The sequence below is a fragment of the Rhinolophus sinicus genome, chromosome 8, assembly GCF_057876585.1.
Source record: "Rhinolophus sinicus isolate RSI-liver-muscle chromosome 8, RSI-T2T, whole genome shotgun sequence".
Classification (NCBI taxonomy): Eukaryota; Metazoa; Chordata; class Mammalia; order Chiroptera; family Rhinolophidae; genus Rhinolophus; species Rhinolophus sinicus.
In genome coordinates this window covers 36,607,591-36,624,209 of record NC_142508.1, presented here as the reverse complement: position 1 = coordinate 36,624,209, position 16,619 = coordinate 36,607,591, and the positions used below count along the sequence as shown (strand labels likewise).

At 48.8% G+C, this 16,619-nt stretch overlaps 1 protein-coding gene across 5 annotated transcripts; it reads right to left on the bottom strand.

Annotated features, from left to right (window-relative positions):
- Nucleotides 1–4,252: 4,252 nt before the first annotated feature.
- SIGLEC10 (sialic acid binding Ig like lectin 10) lies at nucleotides 4,253–11,065 on the bottom strand. 5 transcript variants are annotated; one of them, XM_074315486.2, is made up of 12 exons: nucleotides 10,987–11,065; nucleotides 10,709–10,747; nucleotides 10,248–10,631; nucleotides 9,825–10,109; nucleotides 9,486–9,533; nucleotides 9,087–9,350; nucleotides 7,955–8,002; nucleotides 7,566–7,823; nucleotides 7,189–7,473; nucleotides 6,766–6,868; nucleotides 6,534–6,681; nucleotides 4,253–5,008 (listed from the first exon to the last, which is right to left on the bottom strand). In XM_074315486.2, the coding sequence occupies exons 2-12, from the start codon at nucleotides 10,743–10,745 to the stop codon at nucleotides 4,745–4,747; spliced, it is 2,124 nt and encodes a 707-aa protein (XP_074171587.1). In that variant the 5' UTR covers nucleotides 10,746–10,747; nucleotides 10,987–11,065; the 3' UTR covers nucleotides 4,253–4,744. The 5 variants fall into 5 exon arrangements, with proteins under 5 accessions (XP_074171587.1, XP_074171585.2, XP_074171589.2 ...); XM_074315484.2 differs by lacking the exon at nucleotides 10,987–11,065 and adding an exon at nucleotides 10,937–10,955; XM_074315488.2 differs by lacking the exons at nucleotides 7,189–7,473; nucleotides 10,987–11,065 and adding an exon at nucleotides 10,937–10,955.
- Nucleotides 11,066–16,619: the final 5,554 nt, after the last annotated feature.

Below are 16,619 nucleotides of genomic sequence, written 5' to 3'. Positions count from 1 at the left end.
AGGAGGTGGTTGGAACCTCCAATCTATAGCTGATCGGTCAGAAGCACATGTGACTTGTGACTGGCGCCTGAAGTTGGGGGAGGGGCAGTCTTGTATGACTGACCGCCAGGTAGATAGTGTCAGAATTGCGGTAAATTGTAGGACACCCAGCTGGTGTCAAAGAATTGATGTGTGGAAAACACACACATTTGGGGTAAGAAGTGACATGGAGTATGGTGGTGTGAGAGTAAAGGAGGAGCACACAGGAGGGTTTTCGTCCCTTACAGTGTGGGGCGGGGGGGGGGGGGGAGAACCCTCATGTCAAGAAACAGAGGAGTCCAGAAAGTCCCTGGGCACACCCAAATCCTCACACTTTGCTCCATGAGAGAGCCAGTGTTTGGACACCTGCCACACAGAGGGCCAGCAGGGTTAGCCAGAGAAGCTGCTTCAGCCAACAAGAGGCCATAGCTGCAGCCAGTTAGATCACGAGTCACTTGTCGCCATACCTGTCCCTCCAATATGTTGGGAAACTTGAAGTGGAAATAGAGAAGAGGTGTGTGAGGGACAACTGGTATCCCTGTCTTCTCCAAGGAGTCCGGTGTCAGCTTAAACCTCTGCTGGATGGAGAGGGGAGTCAATGGCACCTTAAACCAAGTCTGAGGTGAAGATTTAAGACCAGGCTGAGTTCTAATCATCAGAGCTGACTAGAAAGTTACGGAATGTCCGAGACACTGTTAAGGGCTGAGAAAAAGTTTTAACAGAACACAACTGAGTAAGTGATTAGAAATATTTATATTTCCTGGAGTTGACAGTCTCTGATTAACTAATTACAGAGGATATTTGGCAATGCAGCAAGTCCAAGCTGGGTCTTCTGACTCCAGGTAGAGTTTTGGTTTTCTTTAACTAATTAATGTTTTTCATCTACACAACATTGCCTTTCCCCAAGAGTACTGGATAACAACATCATCCCCACCACCCCCTCCGATCCCAAGTCATGATTGCAGAAGTCAGGACCTTAACACACACATTTCAAAGTTCCCAACCCCTGGTCAAACCTGTTGCCCTAGCAACAGAACCTTGTAATCTTGCAGTTTCCCAGGTCAAACAAACTTGGAAGGATTGCTCTCATGGCAGGATTTGGGGTTTGAGGGAGAAAAACAGAGGTCCCTCTCGTATCTTCCCCGCTCTAAGTTTATGAAAAGGAATTCATGTCCTGCAGTGCTCATCTATTTTAGGACCTGTCTGGGTTTTGGATTTCACTTCTGCTATTTCATGGTGTGACCTAGGCAAGACCCTGTCCCTCATCCATAAAAGGGGGTGGAAGCACTGAGAGACCACATCCGTGAGTCTATAATTCTATTACCGTGTACCCCTGCTTCTGGAGGCCAACTTCAGTCCTTGAAGCCAATTTCAGTTTTTTATTTTATTCAATACCTGGATGTGCTGGCACATTTGGAAGCAAAACATGTCAGAGTGGGCCTCCTTACTGTATCATCAACTACCCGGTAACTGCAACGTCAAACTCCTGGCCAGAAGAAGGGAGACTTCCCTGGTCTTTGGTCAAAAATTCCCTTCACATTTTGTGAGTTATCAGGTGGGATAATAGAAGCATTAAGCAACAGCGCCTGTAGTAAGTGCTCAATATATGTTAGTGTTACAGACATTTCCACAGATAAATAGCTCTGGAAGTTGAGAGGGTTTAGCTGAAGTGGGTATTATCTCTGAGCATCCTCTGTTTTTCTCTCGCTCAGGACATCGGCCACACACCTCTGCTTGTGCTTAGAAAACGTTAACTTGTTTGTTCATAGCTTTTTCCTCTCAGTCTAAGTTGTCACCTTTTGAATTTATATGCCTTCCCTTCTAAATCTTGCCCTGCTCTTTAGCATCTCTTAAATTATTGTTATTTATTTCCCCTTTGGCAAAAGAAATGTTTATTATCAAGTGATATGTTTTTTTACATAGAAAATCCCAAATAATTTACAGCTGAATTATTTAAAGAGGCAAATTTCACAAGGTTGATCGATACGAGGTTAATGTGCAAAATTCAAGTGTATTCCTATATACCAGAATCAACAACAAAATGAAATCAAAAGAAATACACCATTTTTAATAGAACCAAAAAATATCAAATACCTAGAAAGAAATCTAACAAAAATATGCATGTGTTTTACATGGAAGATTACAAAACATTATAGAGAAAAATAATTTTAAAGGACACAAATAAGAGAAAATACCATGTAAAATATTGACAGGATTTTATAAAGATGTCAATTGTTCCCAATTAAATAACATCTTTTTAAAAAAATTACGTTCCAATTACAATTGACATACAATTATATTAGTTTCAGGTGTATAACGTAGTGATTAGACATTTATATACCTTACAAAGTGGTCATCTGGATAAGTCTAGTACTATCTGACACCACACATAGTTATTGCAATATTATTGACTATATTCCCTATGCTGTACTTTACATCCCTGTCACTGTATAACTGGCAATTTGTGCTTCTTAATTCCTTCACCTTTCGCCCATCCCCCCAACCCCCTCTCATCTTGATCCTGTGGACTATAAGCTAGATCCTTTAGGTCTCAGTCTCTCCACAAGCCACACCAAATGCCCAGGGCTCTGAGTCTTTTTCACTCACGAGCGCTCTCTTCAGGAAGAATTGCGAAGTACAGGAAAGCTGTGGTTTTATTAGAGTCAGCCAGCCAGTTGAGATTCCTGACTGCCCATCTCTCCTGGTGCCTTCATGTAAGTAAATTCACCTCTATGAATCTCAGGTATCTTCACCATGAAGATATTCCTTATCATACACCACGAAGATGCTCTTTATCATGCACAACAGGAACTACACCACAGAGCTCAATTAGAACTATGAACTCTGGGGAAGGACGAAGAGACAGCTATAAATAACTTACTCACAATGTAATACCTAGGAGGTGCTTAAAAATATGAATTTCCTTCCTCCCCTTCCCTCCCTCATAATTACACTGCCACTTATGAGGTCTGACAATTAAGTTCGTAAACTCCTAGAACAAGTGCTACATACCTCATTGCTGAATATCACTACAGTCACCTTTGAAATACTCCCCTTGGGAAGCTATGCACTGATGCCAGCACCTAGTCCACCCTCCAAAGCAATTTTGGAACTCATCTTCTGGAATGGCCATCAGAGCTGTCATTATATTACCCTTGATGTCCTGAATGTCATCAAAATGTCTTCCTTTCAATATTTCCTTGATCTTTGGGTAAAGAAAGAAGTCACTGGGGACAAGATCAGGTGAGTAGGGAGGGTGTTCCAATACAGTTATTTGTTTACTGGCTAAAAACTCCCTCACAGACAGTGCTGTGTGAGCTGGTGCATTGTTGTGATGCAAGAGCCATGAATTGTTGGTGAAAGTTCAGGTCATCCAACTTTTTCACGCAGCCTTTTCAGCACTTCCAAATAGTAAACGTAGTTAACTGTTTGTCCACTTAGTATAAATTCATAATGAATAATCCCTCTGATATCAAAAAAGGTTAGCAACATCATTGCAAACAAGTTCGTGAACTTAATTGTCCAACCTCGTATGTACAGTTTGTGATCTGAGACAATCCTATTTGACCTGCTTTTACCCATATTTTGTTCAGCTTTACTTATAACCTCTTCTGCTTTATTCATACTTTTTTTAAGCTCTTCCTGTCTTCCAACTGTGTAATTTATCACTTTAAAAAAATGCAAAGACCAACATCTTTTCTGAATCCCCAGTTTTCTGCCTGACAACTAACGACCATGCCCCAGGGGGACTGTTCATGAAACAATTAGAACTGTGAGCTCTGGGGAAGCACAAAGAGAAAAGACATGCTTTGCTGTGTGAAACAGACTCTTTTCCTCTGTTCACCAGCTGGTTGTATCAGAACATGTTGCCAGTTTGCTCTTCATTCCATTTCGCCAGTGTTCCTGTTCCCGTGCCCTCAAGTCTTTGCTCTTCCCTAGATTGGGGGTGGACAATGCATTCACCCCCAACTTCTTTGTGCCTCATATCCTCACCCTGGGAACCTTCCATCTAGTCCCACAGACTGTCACGTAGGTCTTGGCTACTTTTGGCCCCTTTCGGAACCTCTGCTTCTGTTTCCTCTTCTGTGAAAAGAAATAGGTGAGTTTACTTTAGACTAGATCTATAAACTTTTCCTGTAAAGCAAACACTATGTATCTTAGGCTTTTCAGGCTAGCAATTCAACTCCACATGAAACTTGCCATAGACAGTGATACATAAAAGAATGGGTGTGTCTGGGCTCCAATAAAACTTTATTAATGAACATCAACATTTAAATTTCATATTTCCATTCATCACAAAACATTCTTCTTTTCTTGATTTTTTTCTCCCCAACCATTTAAAATGTAAAAAACAAAAAAAATTCTTGGCTGACATGTGGAATGAAAATAGGCGTAGGGCCAGGTTTGACCTGCGAGGTTAGCTTGCTGACCTCACACAGATGGTTGTTGAACGTCTTTAAAGACCCTCCCACTGTTGAGAAACATGAGACTGTGCGTTATCAGCTAGGGAGGTGCTGAGTATTTCAAAGGGAAAGCTTACCCTTGTGTATTCAGAGGTCACTCTGGAGATTTGTCAGGCAGTTCGAATGCCAGGTATGGGATGGGATGACCCATCCTTTGAGGAGTGAAAAAAAAAGAGAGAGAGTGACTTTGCCCTCTTCCTCGTCCTCTCAATGGCCCTGCCTTCCTCCCTCGCCTGGATCCCTGTCCCACAGCCTGTGGACCCTCAGTGGAATCTGATTTCTGCGTATTCTGAGCCAGTGTCCTCGGACTCCTGGGTCTCCCGTGGTCTGCGGCCTGGGAAGTTGAGGGCAGCATAATGGAGCTCCTCCTCATTGTCCCCTGATTTTGGGGCTTGTTGGGGCGCTTTGGGTCCTGGCCCACTGTGGGAAACACAGCGTAGCTCCTGGCTGTTCTTAGACTGTGGAGAGTCAGCATCTGCAGGAGGGGTCCGGGAAGGATTGCTCGGTTGGGCCTTCCGATTCCGAGCCTAAGGGAAAAATGACATTCATTCATTCATTCATTCATTCATTCATTCATTCAATCCTTGAGTGCCTACCACGTGCCAGGCACAGATGAAGGAACTGGGGTTACATCAGGGAGTAAAACGAAGTCTCTGTTCTTGCTGAGCTTCTATTCCATCTTGGGGCAGAAACAATAAACAAGTATCTGTTGTTTAAGCCACTCAATCTGCAACTCTCGGCCACGGCCACTCTAGGACTAGCACAGGTAGCCTGTGACCACCAACACAGCAAGATGCAGAGCTCCTCCAACACCACAAAGACCTCCCTCTCACCACCCTCCCAGCACCAACTCTGGGCAGCTACTAATCTGTTCTCCATTTCTACAATTTTATCATTTGGAGAGTTATATACATGGAATCATGCGTATGTGACCATTGGCGATTGGCTTTTTTCATTTTTGTTGTCCCTAAGCTCTATTTAACTGGTTGCCTGTATCAATCCATTGTTCCTTTGGTTGTGTTCAAGAGGGTTGATGGACCTATTTGGGTTTTAAATAGATATCATGTACAGAGAAATAGGCTGGGGTGTGGGGAGCAGAGATGGCCTACAGAAGGCAGCAGTGGTCTCCAGGGGAGAGATGTTGGTAACCAGACTAGGGAGGTGGGGAGACGAGTGGTTTGAATGTATTTTGAAGGGCATTTGCTGATGGATTGATTGTGGGGTGATGGAGAAGAGAGGCATGGAAGATGAGTCTGAGGCTTTAGGCTTGAGCAGGGGCAAACGTGGTGCTATTTGCTGAGATGGGAGGATAGAGGAGACAGAGAAGGGCTGGAGTGACTCATAAGTTTGCTTTTGGAGCAGCTGGTTAGACATAGAGATGCTGCCTAGACAGCTGGATATGAGTCTAGGGTTCACGGGTGACTCTAGAGTTCAGGGGTGAATCTGGGAGATGTAAATTTCAGAGTCATCAGGGTATAGAGGGTCTCTTCTGGAAAATATCCAGCATTTCTGACACTTACTATGTGCCAGGTGCGATTATAAATGTTTTCTAGGTACAATTTGAGCATATCAAATACCTGGAGAGATCCTAGGTGGCAGGTACTACTATTTTCCCCATATTATAGTTCAAGAAATTGAGGCACAGAGACGTTTAGTGACTTGCCCAAGAACACACAGCGATGGAAGCAAGATTGAACCCAGGCAGCCCTGCTCTTCATCACTAGATCATACTGCCTCTCAGTGATATTAATGATTGTTACATCATTAATTATAATGAATAATGTCATCGGTGGTGGCAATAATGGAATAGCTGCTACATATTGAGCAAGGGCAAGTGTTGTACTCCGCAAACCAGCTCTCAAAGCAAAGGGAGGAGGAAATGGAAAAACAGAGTGATTTGGTCAAGGCCTCATAGATAGTAGGTGCCAGGAGAATCATGATTAGAATCCAACACGCGTGCTTTCCCTCAGGCAAAGGGTGGGAGCAGGGCTGGGGAGGAGCGAGTTCAGGAGTCACAGAGAGAAAGAAGAGGCCGCCCCTTCAGCCACCCACCAGGGCACCGATGTTAGGGACCACGTTGACGTAATCCAGGATCGTGCTCCTCCTCGTGATCCTGGGCCTCCGCGTCTCCGCCTGGGTCGCAGTCTCTGCCTGGGTCAGAGTCTCCGCCTGGGTCTGTTTCTTCCTCAGAGTCTTCACGCTGAGGAAACGCCCTGCCTCTGTGTGTGCCCTGACACCTCCCAGTCCCCAGACCCCACATCCCCCTCTCCTGCTCCTCACTCACAGAACTCGCATGAGGCAAAGGCAGAGGAAGAAGAGGAGGGTGGTGACGCCAGTGCCCAGGGCTATTCCGTTGGAGAATCCTTCTGAGATGAGTCCCTTTTTGTCTGCACGAGGGATGGTCAGACGCCTCTGAGCCTCTCCCATCAACCTGGGTCCTCCCGCCCACCTGCCACCAGGCATGCAGGCTTCCAGCTCCCCCCATTCCAGATTCCAGACGTCTTACCTACAATCCCTTTTGGTCTATTTCTTTAAAACCCAGCTGCACCCTAGGCCCAGGTGTCAGGCCTTCCAATTTGTATGTTCCCCTCTGCACCCCCAGCCACAAGCGCCATGTCCCCAACTCCAGCTCCTGCTCCAACCACAGGACCCTGCCCCTGCCCCCCTCAGCCTCTGCCTCCAGGGGGCATCCAACAGGCCCCCTGACCTGGCAGCTGCAGGACAGTGACACTCTGGGTCCCATGGACATTCTCAGCCTTGCAGCTGAGCCTGAGGCTGGAGCTGAGCCCTTCGCTGAGGCTCAGGGAGCTGTTGGCCCAGGGACCCTCTGAGCTGAAGGAGACCTTGAAGGAGGCATTGCTGAGGTTCCCCTCCAGCAGCCTCTCTCCCAGCTGCCAGCGCACGGAGGGGGCCGGCTGGGCTCTGGAGGAGCAGCTGCAGTGCAGACCCTCCTCCTCCCAGGAGCAGGAGGGTCCCAGCAGCTGTGGGGGGTCTGTGGGGAGGGAGGAGAAGGGTCAGCGGTGTCTCTCCCCTCCCCAGCACCCATGTGTCCTGCCTACGGGGGGTCTCCCATCCCCCACTTACAGTGCACAGAGAGGCTCAGAGAGACATACTGGGAGCCCAGCAGGTTCTGAGCATGGCAGATGAATTCTCCTTCGTGCTCCATTTGTATCTGAGGCAGCTCCAGGACCCCAGGGTCTGAGGGCTGGGAAGGGTGCAGAGTCTGTCCCCCCCGGGCCCAGCTCAGCAAGGCTGGGGGATTGCTGTGAGTGACACAGAGCAGACGCAGGCTTTGGCCCTCCAGGACTGGGAGGGATGTGCCATTCCTGAGGTTTTCCAGGACTAGGGGAGGGAAGAGGCAGGACAGAGGCACAGCTGAGGGCACAGGGACCCTGTTGAATGCTGACCTTTCCGACACCTAGGCCCCCAATTTGGGCACTGAGAGGCCCTGGCTCTTCTGCCCCCCTTCCTACCTGTCCCGTTCGCTTGGGAGACCGTCACTCTCAGGTTCTCTGGGGCATCTGAAACAGAGACAGGGCACCAGCTGTAGCTGGGCAAGAGGCTTCACTCTGGGCAAAGGGTCCCTGGAGACAGCGGCAGGCGGGGGAGGAGGACGGAATCACCTGCTGAGTGTGATCCACCACTGAGTGACACAAACTACCCAAGGGAATAGATGGCTAAGAAGGGTAGGTCCCTGTGTTTACTGTGCCAGTTGCAGGCACAGAGCTTCTAAAACTGTTGGAAATTTCTAAGTGATGAGAGCGATAAAGGTTTGATATTAATAACAAACCCCTTTTTTACCACATTTGAGTTTATGTTATTGAGGTGACTTTTGGAAAGCACCTAAGGGTGGGATTGTTGCCAGGGGAACCAACCATCCAATTGGAGGGTTGGGAATCCCAGCCCCAGCCCCAGCCCCTGACCTCCCAAAGGGGAAGGAGCTGGGGAGGGTGTTCAGTCACCAACAGCCGAGGATTTAATCAATCACGCCTCTGTAATGAAGCCTCCATAAAACCCCAAAGATGGGGTGGAGAGCTTCTGGGTTGCAAATTCATGGAGAAGGTACCCCTGGAGAGGGCATGGAAGCTCCACATTCTTCCATACCTGGCCCCACGAATCGCTTCCATTTGGCTGCTCCTGAATTCTTTTGCAACCAATTGGTAATCTAGTAAGTAAACCATTTACCTGAGTTCTGTGAGCTGCTCTATCTAGCTAATTAGTTGAACCTAAGGAGAGGGTCATGGAACCTCCCATCTGTAGCCTCTGATTTATAGTCAGAAGCACAGGTGACAACTTGGACTTGAGATTGGTGTCTGAAGTGGGGCCAGTCTTGTGAGGGTGAGCCCTTAACCTGTGGGATCTGATTCTATCTCTGGGGCGATAGTGTCAGAATTGAGTTGAATTGTAGGACACCCAGCTGGCGCCAGAGAATTGCTTGGTGATGGAAAGAAGAATACCTACATCAGAATTGGAATCAGAATCCTTAGTCCCTTAAACCTGGGGGGGGAGGGTTCCAGGTCCCTTTGAGCTCTAGGATCCTGCCCCCAGCCCCTGCCCCCTCACCCTCTCTCCTCCCAGAAATGGGGCCCTGCTGGCCACACTCACACTGCACAGAGAGGTTCAGGGTGCGGTTTTGGAAGCCAAGCCTGTTCTCGGCTCTGCAGGTGTAGTGTCCCGCGTCAGCAGGCTTCACCCTGGGCAGCTCCAGCTCCAGGCCTCTGGACCCTGAGGAGCGGGACCAAGAGAGGACTCTGTCCTCCAGGGCCCAACTCAGGGTGGCAGGGGGCCTGCTGTCAGCAGCACAGAGCAGCCGCAGGAACTGGCCTTCCTGGGCTTGCAGATACAGGCTGTCTCCCTGGGGCTCCAGGGCTGCAGAGCAGGAGGCACAGAGAGAGACAGAGAAAGGGCTGAAGGGACAAATGACGTTTCCCCAGCCTCCTGACAGGTTTTCCTCCATGAAAGGGGACTGGCACAGCCCCACCCTGCCCCACACGCCTGTGGTACCTGATCCTTTGGCTGGGGAAGTGCTGATAAACAGGTCTTTGGGAGGAACTGCAAAAAGATTGTGAGCTCGAAGAGGGAAGGAACGTTTGGTTCCCCACAGCCAGAGAGAACCCCCTCAGGGAACAGAAAGTGTGACTATCCTCAGGAAAGACAGGTGACAAAGGAATGACAAAGGCATGCTTAGGAGGGAGGACCAGAGGGAGGATCAGATGACAGCCACCTCCCCTCCCACCTCCACACCTTCTCCGCTGACACCCCACCCAGGGCACCCAGCACCGGCCACCTGTCCCCCCGCACCCACTGGGGGTGTTGATCACCGGAACTCTCACACCAACTCACAGGCCACATTAAGGCGGACAGTGTTTTCAGTGCTCATGCCCTTGTTGGAGAAGTCCACTCTACAGGTGAGGTTGGTGCCGTGGTCCTGGGGTCTTGGCGTGAGGGTGAGCATGGACACATGGGACCCTGTCGGTCTGGTTTCTTGAGAGGAGAGGGCAGCCCCCATCCAGGAGAAAGTAGGGGCTGGACATTGCTCAAAGTCTGAGTCAAACACACAGATGACTGTTACCTGACGCCCAGGCTCCAGCATCTCTGGGATGTAGACATCTGGCTTCCGTGTCAGGGCTGGACGAAGAGAGGACACAATCCGAGTTCTCAGATGGGATACTGCAGGGGGTATCCCCGGATCCATTCCCCACAGCCCCTACCAGTATGAGAAGCAAGGGAGGTCCCACCCCAATCCACCTCGAGCCAGTTCTCTACCTGTCACTTTCAGAAAGAACATATAGTTCATGAAATTATATCGCACGTAAGAGCCTCTCTCGACCCGAAAGAAATACTCTGCCGTGTCTTCCTTCTGTGCGTCTCTGATCAGCAGGGAGCAGCTCTTGTCCTGGGGACTGCCCACGAGTTGGAATCGGCCCTGGGTTTTCTTTTGCACCTTTTGAGACTGGTTGTTTGTGGCCACTGGAGGATCAGTGGTCAGCTTGACGTGCCTTTGGAACCAGTAGCCGTAAGCTGGGGTATCTTCAGTCCAGTTTTTGCTTGGGTAGGAGAGGTTGCAGGGCACGAGCACACACAAGCCCTCCTGCACTGTCACCGTCCTCTGCACGTTCAGCAAGAATTCTGGGTTTGGAACTGAAGACCCTGCGGGAGAACAAAGGCTCAAGCTGCAACCTCAGCCCCGGCCCCCACCCAGGCCCCTCTGGCCCTCAGCAACTCACCGCCCCTCAGCACGGCAAAGAGCAGCATCAGGACCATCTCTGCACAGGAGAAATTGGACCAAGACAGGCTCATTCCCCAGACCCTGTGACTGGCACTGGGCAGGGTCAGAAGGGGAAGCCGGGGCAGGCGGAAGCTGAGCCTGGGGAGCTGATGCGTGAAATGAGCTTCTGGGCTGAGACCCACGGGAATCTCCCTTTCTCCCCACTCCCCACCCCTACTTCACCCACTTGGACTCAGTCTTTTCTTGGGGGCCCTGCCTGGTGTTGGGCTCGCTGACCTAGTCCTTCCTGAGTCACCTCTGGGGGAGGGAGTGGAAGATATGTGTCTAGCCCTGGTGCCTGGCTGGGGGTGGGTGGAAGGTGGGGGCTGCCCTGCCAGGCCCCGGGTCATTGCAGAAGCAGAAGTGAAAGTCCACAGTGAGCCCTTCCTCCAGGCGCCCCTGGAGATGGAAGTGAGTGCAACTGACGATGGGTTTCTGGGGGGCGGGGGGCAGGAGCAGGGCTGGCCTTGCCAGATAAAATGCAGGATGCCCAGTAAAGCTGACTTTCAGATAAACAATGAATCATTTTTTTCGGTATAAGTATGTCACAAATATTGCATAGGACATACTTATACTAAAATGATATGTTGTTTCTATCTGAAATTCTATCTGAAATGGTGCCTTCCATTTTTATTTGCTAAATCTAGCAACGATAGGCTGACCTCAGGCCTACCCCCATCATCTTCCCTGGTGGGCTCACTGACCCTGGTCCTCCAGGAGCACCCACCCCCAAGACCTGAGTCTGCTTGCCCATTGCTTGTTCTTCTGTCATGCAATCGGACACACTTCCTTGTAACACCTGTCGGGATAAGAACATCTGCACCCAGAGGTGATGCTGCTGGTGGGAGTTGCAGCGACATAAAGGGAATGAGGAATGAGGAGGGAGTGAGATAAACTTCCTCAGATGTTGTCCCCCTCACCCATCCTGTCTTCTTGAAATGACTGTGTTTTGGTCACAAAAGGACTGCTAGTCCATTGAACCTCCTGCCCTGGGACCTCGTGTGTGGCAGGCGCTGTGCTGTACGGGGGACACACAGAGACATCAGACACAGTGTCTGACCTCAAGGGGACCCAGTTTGGTAAATGAAGATACTTAGAAACAGAAAAGCACTGACACGTTCATCATTGCCACCCCTACCCCTCATCCCCATTAATGGGCCTGCGGATGGAAGGGTCACTTTTTCATGGTGAAGGGAAGTCAGGCGAAGGTGACCTGGAGGAAGTGACATGTATCTGTGCCTGCCCTTACTCTTACCTCCACTGTACTCGTTTGCTTGGACTGCCACAGACTGGGCAGCTTAAACAATAGAAATTTATATCCTCACAGCTCCGGGGGGTGGAAGTCCAATATCATGGTGTCAGCAGGGTTGGTTCCTTACGAGGCTTGCTGATGTCTGTCTTCTCCCGGTGTCCTCACATGGTCCTCCCTCTGTGTGCGTCTGTGTCCTAATCTCCCCTTCTTCTAAGGACCCCAGTCCTATTACATTTGGACCCACCCTATGACCTTACTTTAACTGAGTTACCTCCTCAAAGGCCCTATCTCCAAATACAGTCACATTCTTAGGTACTGGGAATCAAGACTTCCGCATACGAATTGCAGGTGAGACATAATTCAGTTCCTAACATCTGCCTTCCTCTCCACTCTGATCCTTGGTACCCACTGCCCAACCTGGGCTTTCTTGGGGACAGACAGGTTCCTTTCTCCCAGGGGAGCTCATGGAGGAGCAGACTGTCCAGGGAGAAGTGAGAGGGAGGGAAGGATGCCTGGTCCTGCTGGGGCCTGTCCTGAAGGAACTGAGACTGGAGTCCCCCACCCCGCCTCCCCAGCTTAAGCCCAGCCCCACCTCTGCCTTCGAGCATTTCCATGCGTCTATGGGACTACCTGGGGCAAGAACCAGGAGAATGGCAACCTCTTGGTCCTTCGGTGGGTTCTCCACACCACTATTCAATGCTGCCCCTTCAGCTGGAGAAGGGAGAAAGGACCCTCTGCCAGCCTGGGGCGAAATATGTCAATCTGTGGCCCCCTGGCTCCTCCAGGCTGACTTGCAAGCCTCAGAACCCCACCTCAGGGTGTGGGCCACCCTCAGGGGTAGATGTCCCTTCAAACCTCAGAGCTGATCCCTCAGGTGTGGGGCCGAGGAGGCCTCCGGTACCAGACGAGGACCTTGGCAGGTCTAACCACATTGACAGGGAGAGGTGGAAAGTGAGGTCAGGCGACCTTTCAGTGACCCTGCCTGTAGAATCACGCTTCCGCTTCTGGCAGCAGCTGTCGAGAGGTTCCTGGGGGTGGTCTTAAGACCATCAGCCCCCTGCTCCCCTTTTCCCAAAACTCTGAGGGTTCTCTCTTCTCTTCACAGGAAAACTTCAAGGGCCAGTCCTCCTTTATTGGTTGTGCATACTACCCAACAGTCCAATCTTGCCTTCATTCCCATGTCACTCAAACTGTTCTTGTCAAGGTCACCAAAGTCTCAAACGGCTAACACGCACAGACAATTTCTGTCCTCATTTTATGTGGACGCCACCTCTCAGCAGCATTTGACATGCTCAGCCACTCATTTCTTCTTGAAGCACTACAGTCCGGTGCTGCCATCGTGGGCCAGTCTGGGACAGCATCCCCGTCTTCTAGCAAAGTCACATTTTCCTCTCCCGGTTCCTTCCCACAGCTGCCTGTGCCGCAGTTCAGGACGCCGCCTCCAGGTGGCGTTCCATTCCACTGGCACAGAATGACCCCTGTGAAGCCCTGGGGAACCAGGATCTGGGACAATCAGCGTCCCAGAGAAGTACAGCTCTACAGGGACTATTTCCCAGGTTCTGGACACATTTTCAAATGTTGCTCTTCTGGAAAGGCTGCATTCATTCTCACTTCACCTACAAATTATGACTGTGCCCTTTTCACTGCCCCTCAATAGAACCGAGTCTCTGCCAGGGGGGCAATATCAATTTAAATTCTGTCACCATGACCCTGCAAACATTTCCGTATCTTCCCATTCTCACTATCTGAAATGATTTCCACCCAGACACACTCATCCTGTGATGTCCACATAAGAAAATGGGTTCCCTTGGTGTTTTAGTCCCTTCTGGCTGCTATCACAGAATACCACCATAGACTGGGTGGCTTAAGCAGCAAACATTCATTTCTCACAGTCCTGGAGGCTGGATGTCCAAGATAAAGGCACTGGCAGACTCGGGGTCTGTGAGAGCTCACTTCCTCGTTCATAGATACTGTCTTCTCACTGTGTCCTCACATGGTGGAAAGGGCAAGAGAGCTCTGTAGGGTTTCTTTTATAAGGGCATGAATCCCATTCATGAGGGCTCGACCCTCATGTCCTAATCACTTCCCAAAGGCCGCACCTCCTAAAACCAAAACATTGAAGGTTAGGTTTCAACACAGTTTTTTTGGGAGACACAGTCTATAGCATGCGGGGTTATTCAGGTCACATCTTTGCTCTATTTAGGTTAAGGTCATGTAATACCATAAGAGCTCTTAGCTGGGCCTTCATACTTTTCTCCTCAAGTCAAGATAGTATATTATGAGGCAAGAAGGTGACTGAAATGCTACAATAGGGTAACCTGGATTCACTAATTTCCAGTAAAGGGAAAGCTTTGCAAGTTCAGTACTTTATGATTAATTATGATTGCTACTCACTGGTGTGTGCGTGTTGACACTCAGCGTGAAGTATTTCTTTTCCAAAAGCAAATACCACTCTTTACACTACTACCCAAGGCTGTCTGTGATCTGACCCCTGTTGACTTCTCCAGCCTCCTATCTTTATACCCCATTACTCTAAATTTTTTTCTTTTAAGAAAGAGTACAGCAGCCCCTGCTGGCACTCACAGGCAGGCTGCTGTTCTCCTACTGAACACATACAACATCACAGGGTGTCACAGCAGAAAGGCCATTGTGACCAGGGTGGAACAAGACCACCCCAGTCATGTCTCCGCACAGATACAAGCAAGAACATTGTCTAAGCCACAAAATGACCAAATGCACCTTTATCCTGAGTAACATGAATGACTGATGACTCTTGACCAACTACAGCTTCAGCATCTGCTATGGACTGAATAATATGTCCCCACATTCAGATGTGGAAGCCCTAATCCCAGTGTGATGGTATTTGTTGGTGAGGCCTTTGGAAGGTGATTAGGTCATGAGGTGGAGCCCTCATAAATGAGATTCGTGCCCTCACAAAAAGGACCCCAGAGAGCACTGTCACCCCTTTCACCATGTGAGGACACAGTGAGAAGATACTGCCTATGAACCAGGCAATAGGTCCTTCTCAGACACCTAACGGCAGTGCCTAGAACTTGAACTTCACAGCTTCAGAATTGTAATAAATTTTTGTTGTCTATAAGCCACCCAGTCTACGAGGCCTGACGATTAAGACCGTGAACTTGTTGTAATGATGTTGCTAACCTTTTTGGTATCAGAGAGATTATTCGTTATGAATTTATACCAACTGAATAAACAGTGAACCAAGTTTACTATTTGGAAGTGCTGAAAAGGCTGCATGAAAAGTTAGACGACCTGAACTTTTCACCAATGATTCATGGCTCTTGCATCACAACAATGCACCAGCTCACACGGCGCTGTCTGTGAGGGAGTTTTTAGCCAATAAACAAAGAATTGTGTTGGAACACCCTCCCTACTCACCTGCTCTGGTCCCCAATGACTTCTTTCTTTACCCAGAGATAAAGGAAATATTGAAAGAAAGACATTTTGATGACATTCAGGACATCAAGTGTAATACGACAGCAGCTCTGATGGCCATTCCAGAAAAAGAGTTCCAAAATTGTTTTGAAAGTGGACTAAGCACTGGCGTCGGTGCATAGCTTCCCAAGGGGAGTACTTCAAAGGTGACCATAGTGATATTCAGCAATAAGGTATGCAGTACTTTTTCTAGGATGAGTTCATGAACTTAATTGACCTTATATGGTTCTTTCTTACAGCAACCAGAACAGACTAAGAGCTCCCATGGGAGCTCAGAGACATCACTTGGTGAGACTGGCATATATTCCTCTGAAACCCTGATCAAGATAGGGAGCATTTCTGTCACCCTAGAAAATATGACTCACCATGCCCTTCCATATCACTCTCAATATTCTCAGCATGCCACTCTTGTGTGACAACCTCTGCCCCATGTACTGAGGGGCATCCTGAAGAAGAGAGTCCCCAACTTTTCAGCTGCATTCACCTCAATGCAGAGCTGGCAGGGGATGGAAAATGCTAGCAGTCTGCCCCTCCTGAGAAGATACTATATCCTTCAACTTGGGACTTGGAGGGGAGGGAGCACTGTGTTCTTGGCACCATGCAGCTGGAAGGGAGTTTCTTTCATACTGAGCTGGACTAGGGATGGGAGGGTGTAGATGGTACTCTTAAAGCCACAGACTCACATCATTCCTCCCGAATTTTAGCAAATTTTCTTAAATACCTGTTTCACCATTTGATGCTTGCCTTAGGACAATTTCCCGAGAATGCAATTGGTTGTTTTTTAAAACTAATTTTCGGGGTGGCTGGTTGACTCAGCTGGTTAGAACACTGTGCTCATAACACCAACATCACCGGTTCTCTTCCCACATGGGCCAATGAGCTGCGCCCTCCATAACTAGATTGAAAAGAACAACTTGACTTGGAGCTGATGGGTCCTGGAAAAACACACTGTTCCCCAATATTCCCCAGTAAAAAAATAATAATAATTTTCACTAGTTATGCTTATTTGATGGGAGAGTGAGTCCTTGGAGCATCTCACACTACTATTTCAAAAGTGGAACTAACAGTCTTACTCTTTTTTGAGGGAAAATTTAAAAACTGAATATTTATTTGAAACAACATAGTACAGTAGATATTTTGAATATTTTCACTTTTTCTAATT

Excerpts from the sequence above, each read along its gene's own strand:
- SIGLEC10 (XM_088800031.1), bottom strand. The coding sequence starts at position 10,781 with ATGAGCCTGTCTTGGTCCAATTTCTCCTGTGCAGAGATGGTCCTGATG. Across the intron at positions 10,110-10,247 it reads GTTCTTTCTGAAAGTGACAG|CCCTGACACGGAAGCCAGAT; the intron begins GTAGAGAACTGG and ends CTCTTCGTCCAG. Across the intron at positions 5,009-6,533 it reads TCCCTAACATCGGTGCCCTG|GCTCGGAATCGGAAGGCCCA; the intron begins GTGGGTGGCTGA and ends TTTTTCCCTTAG.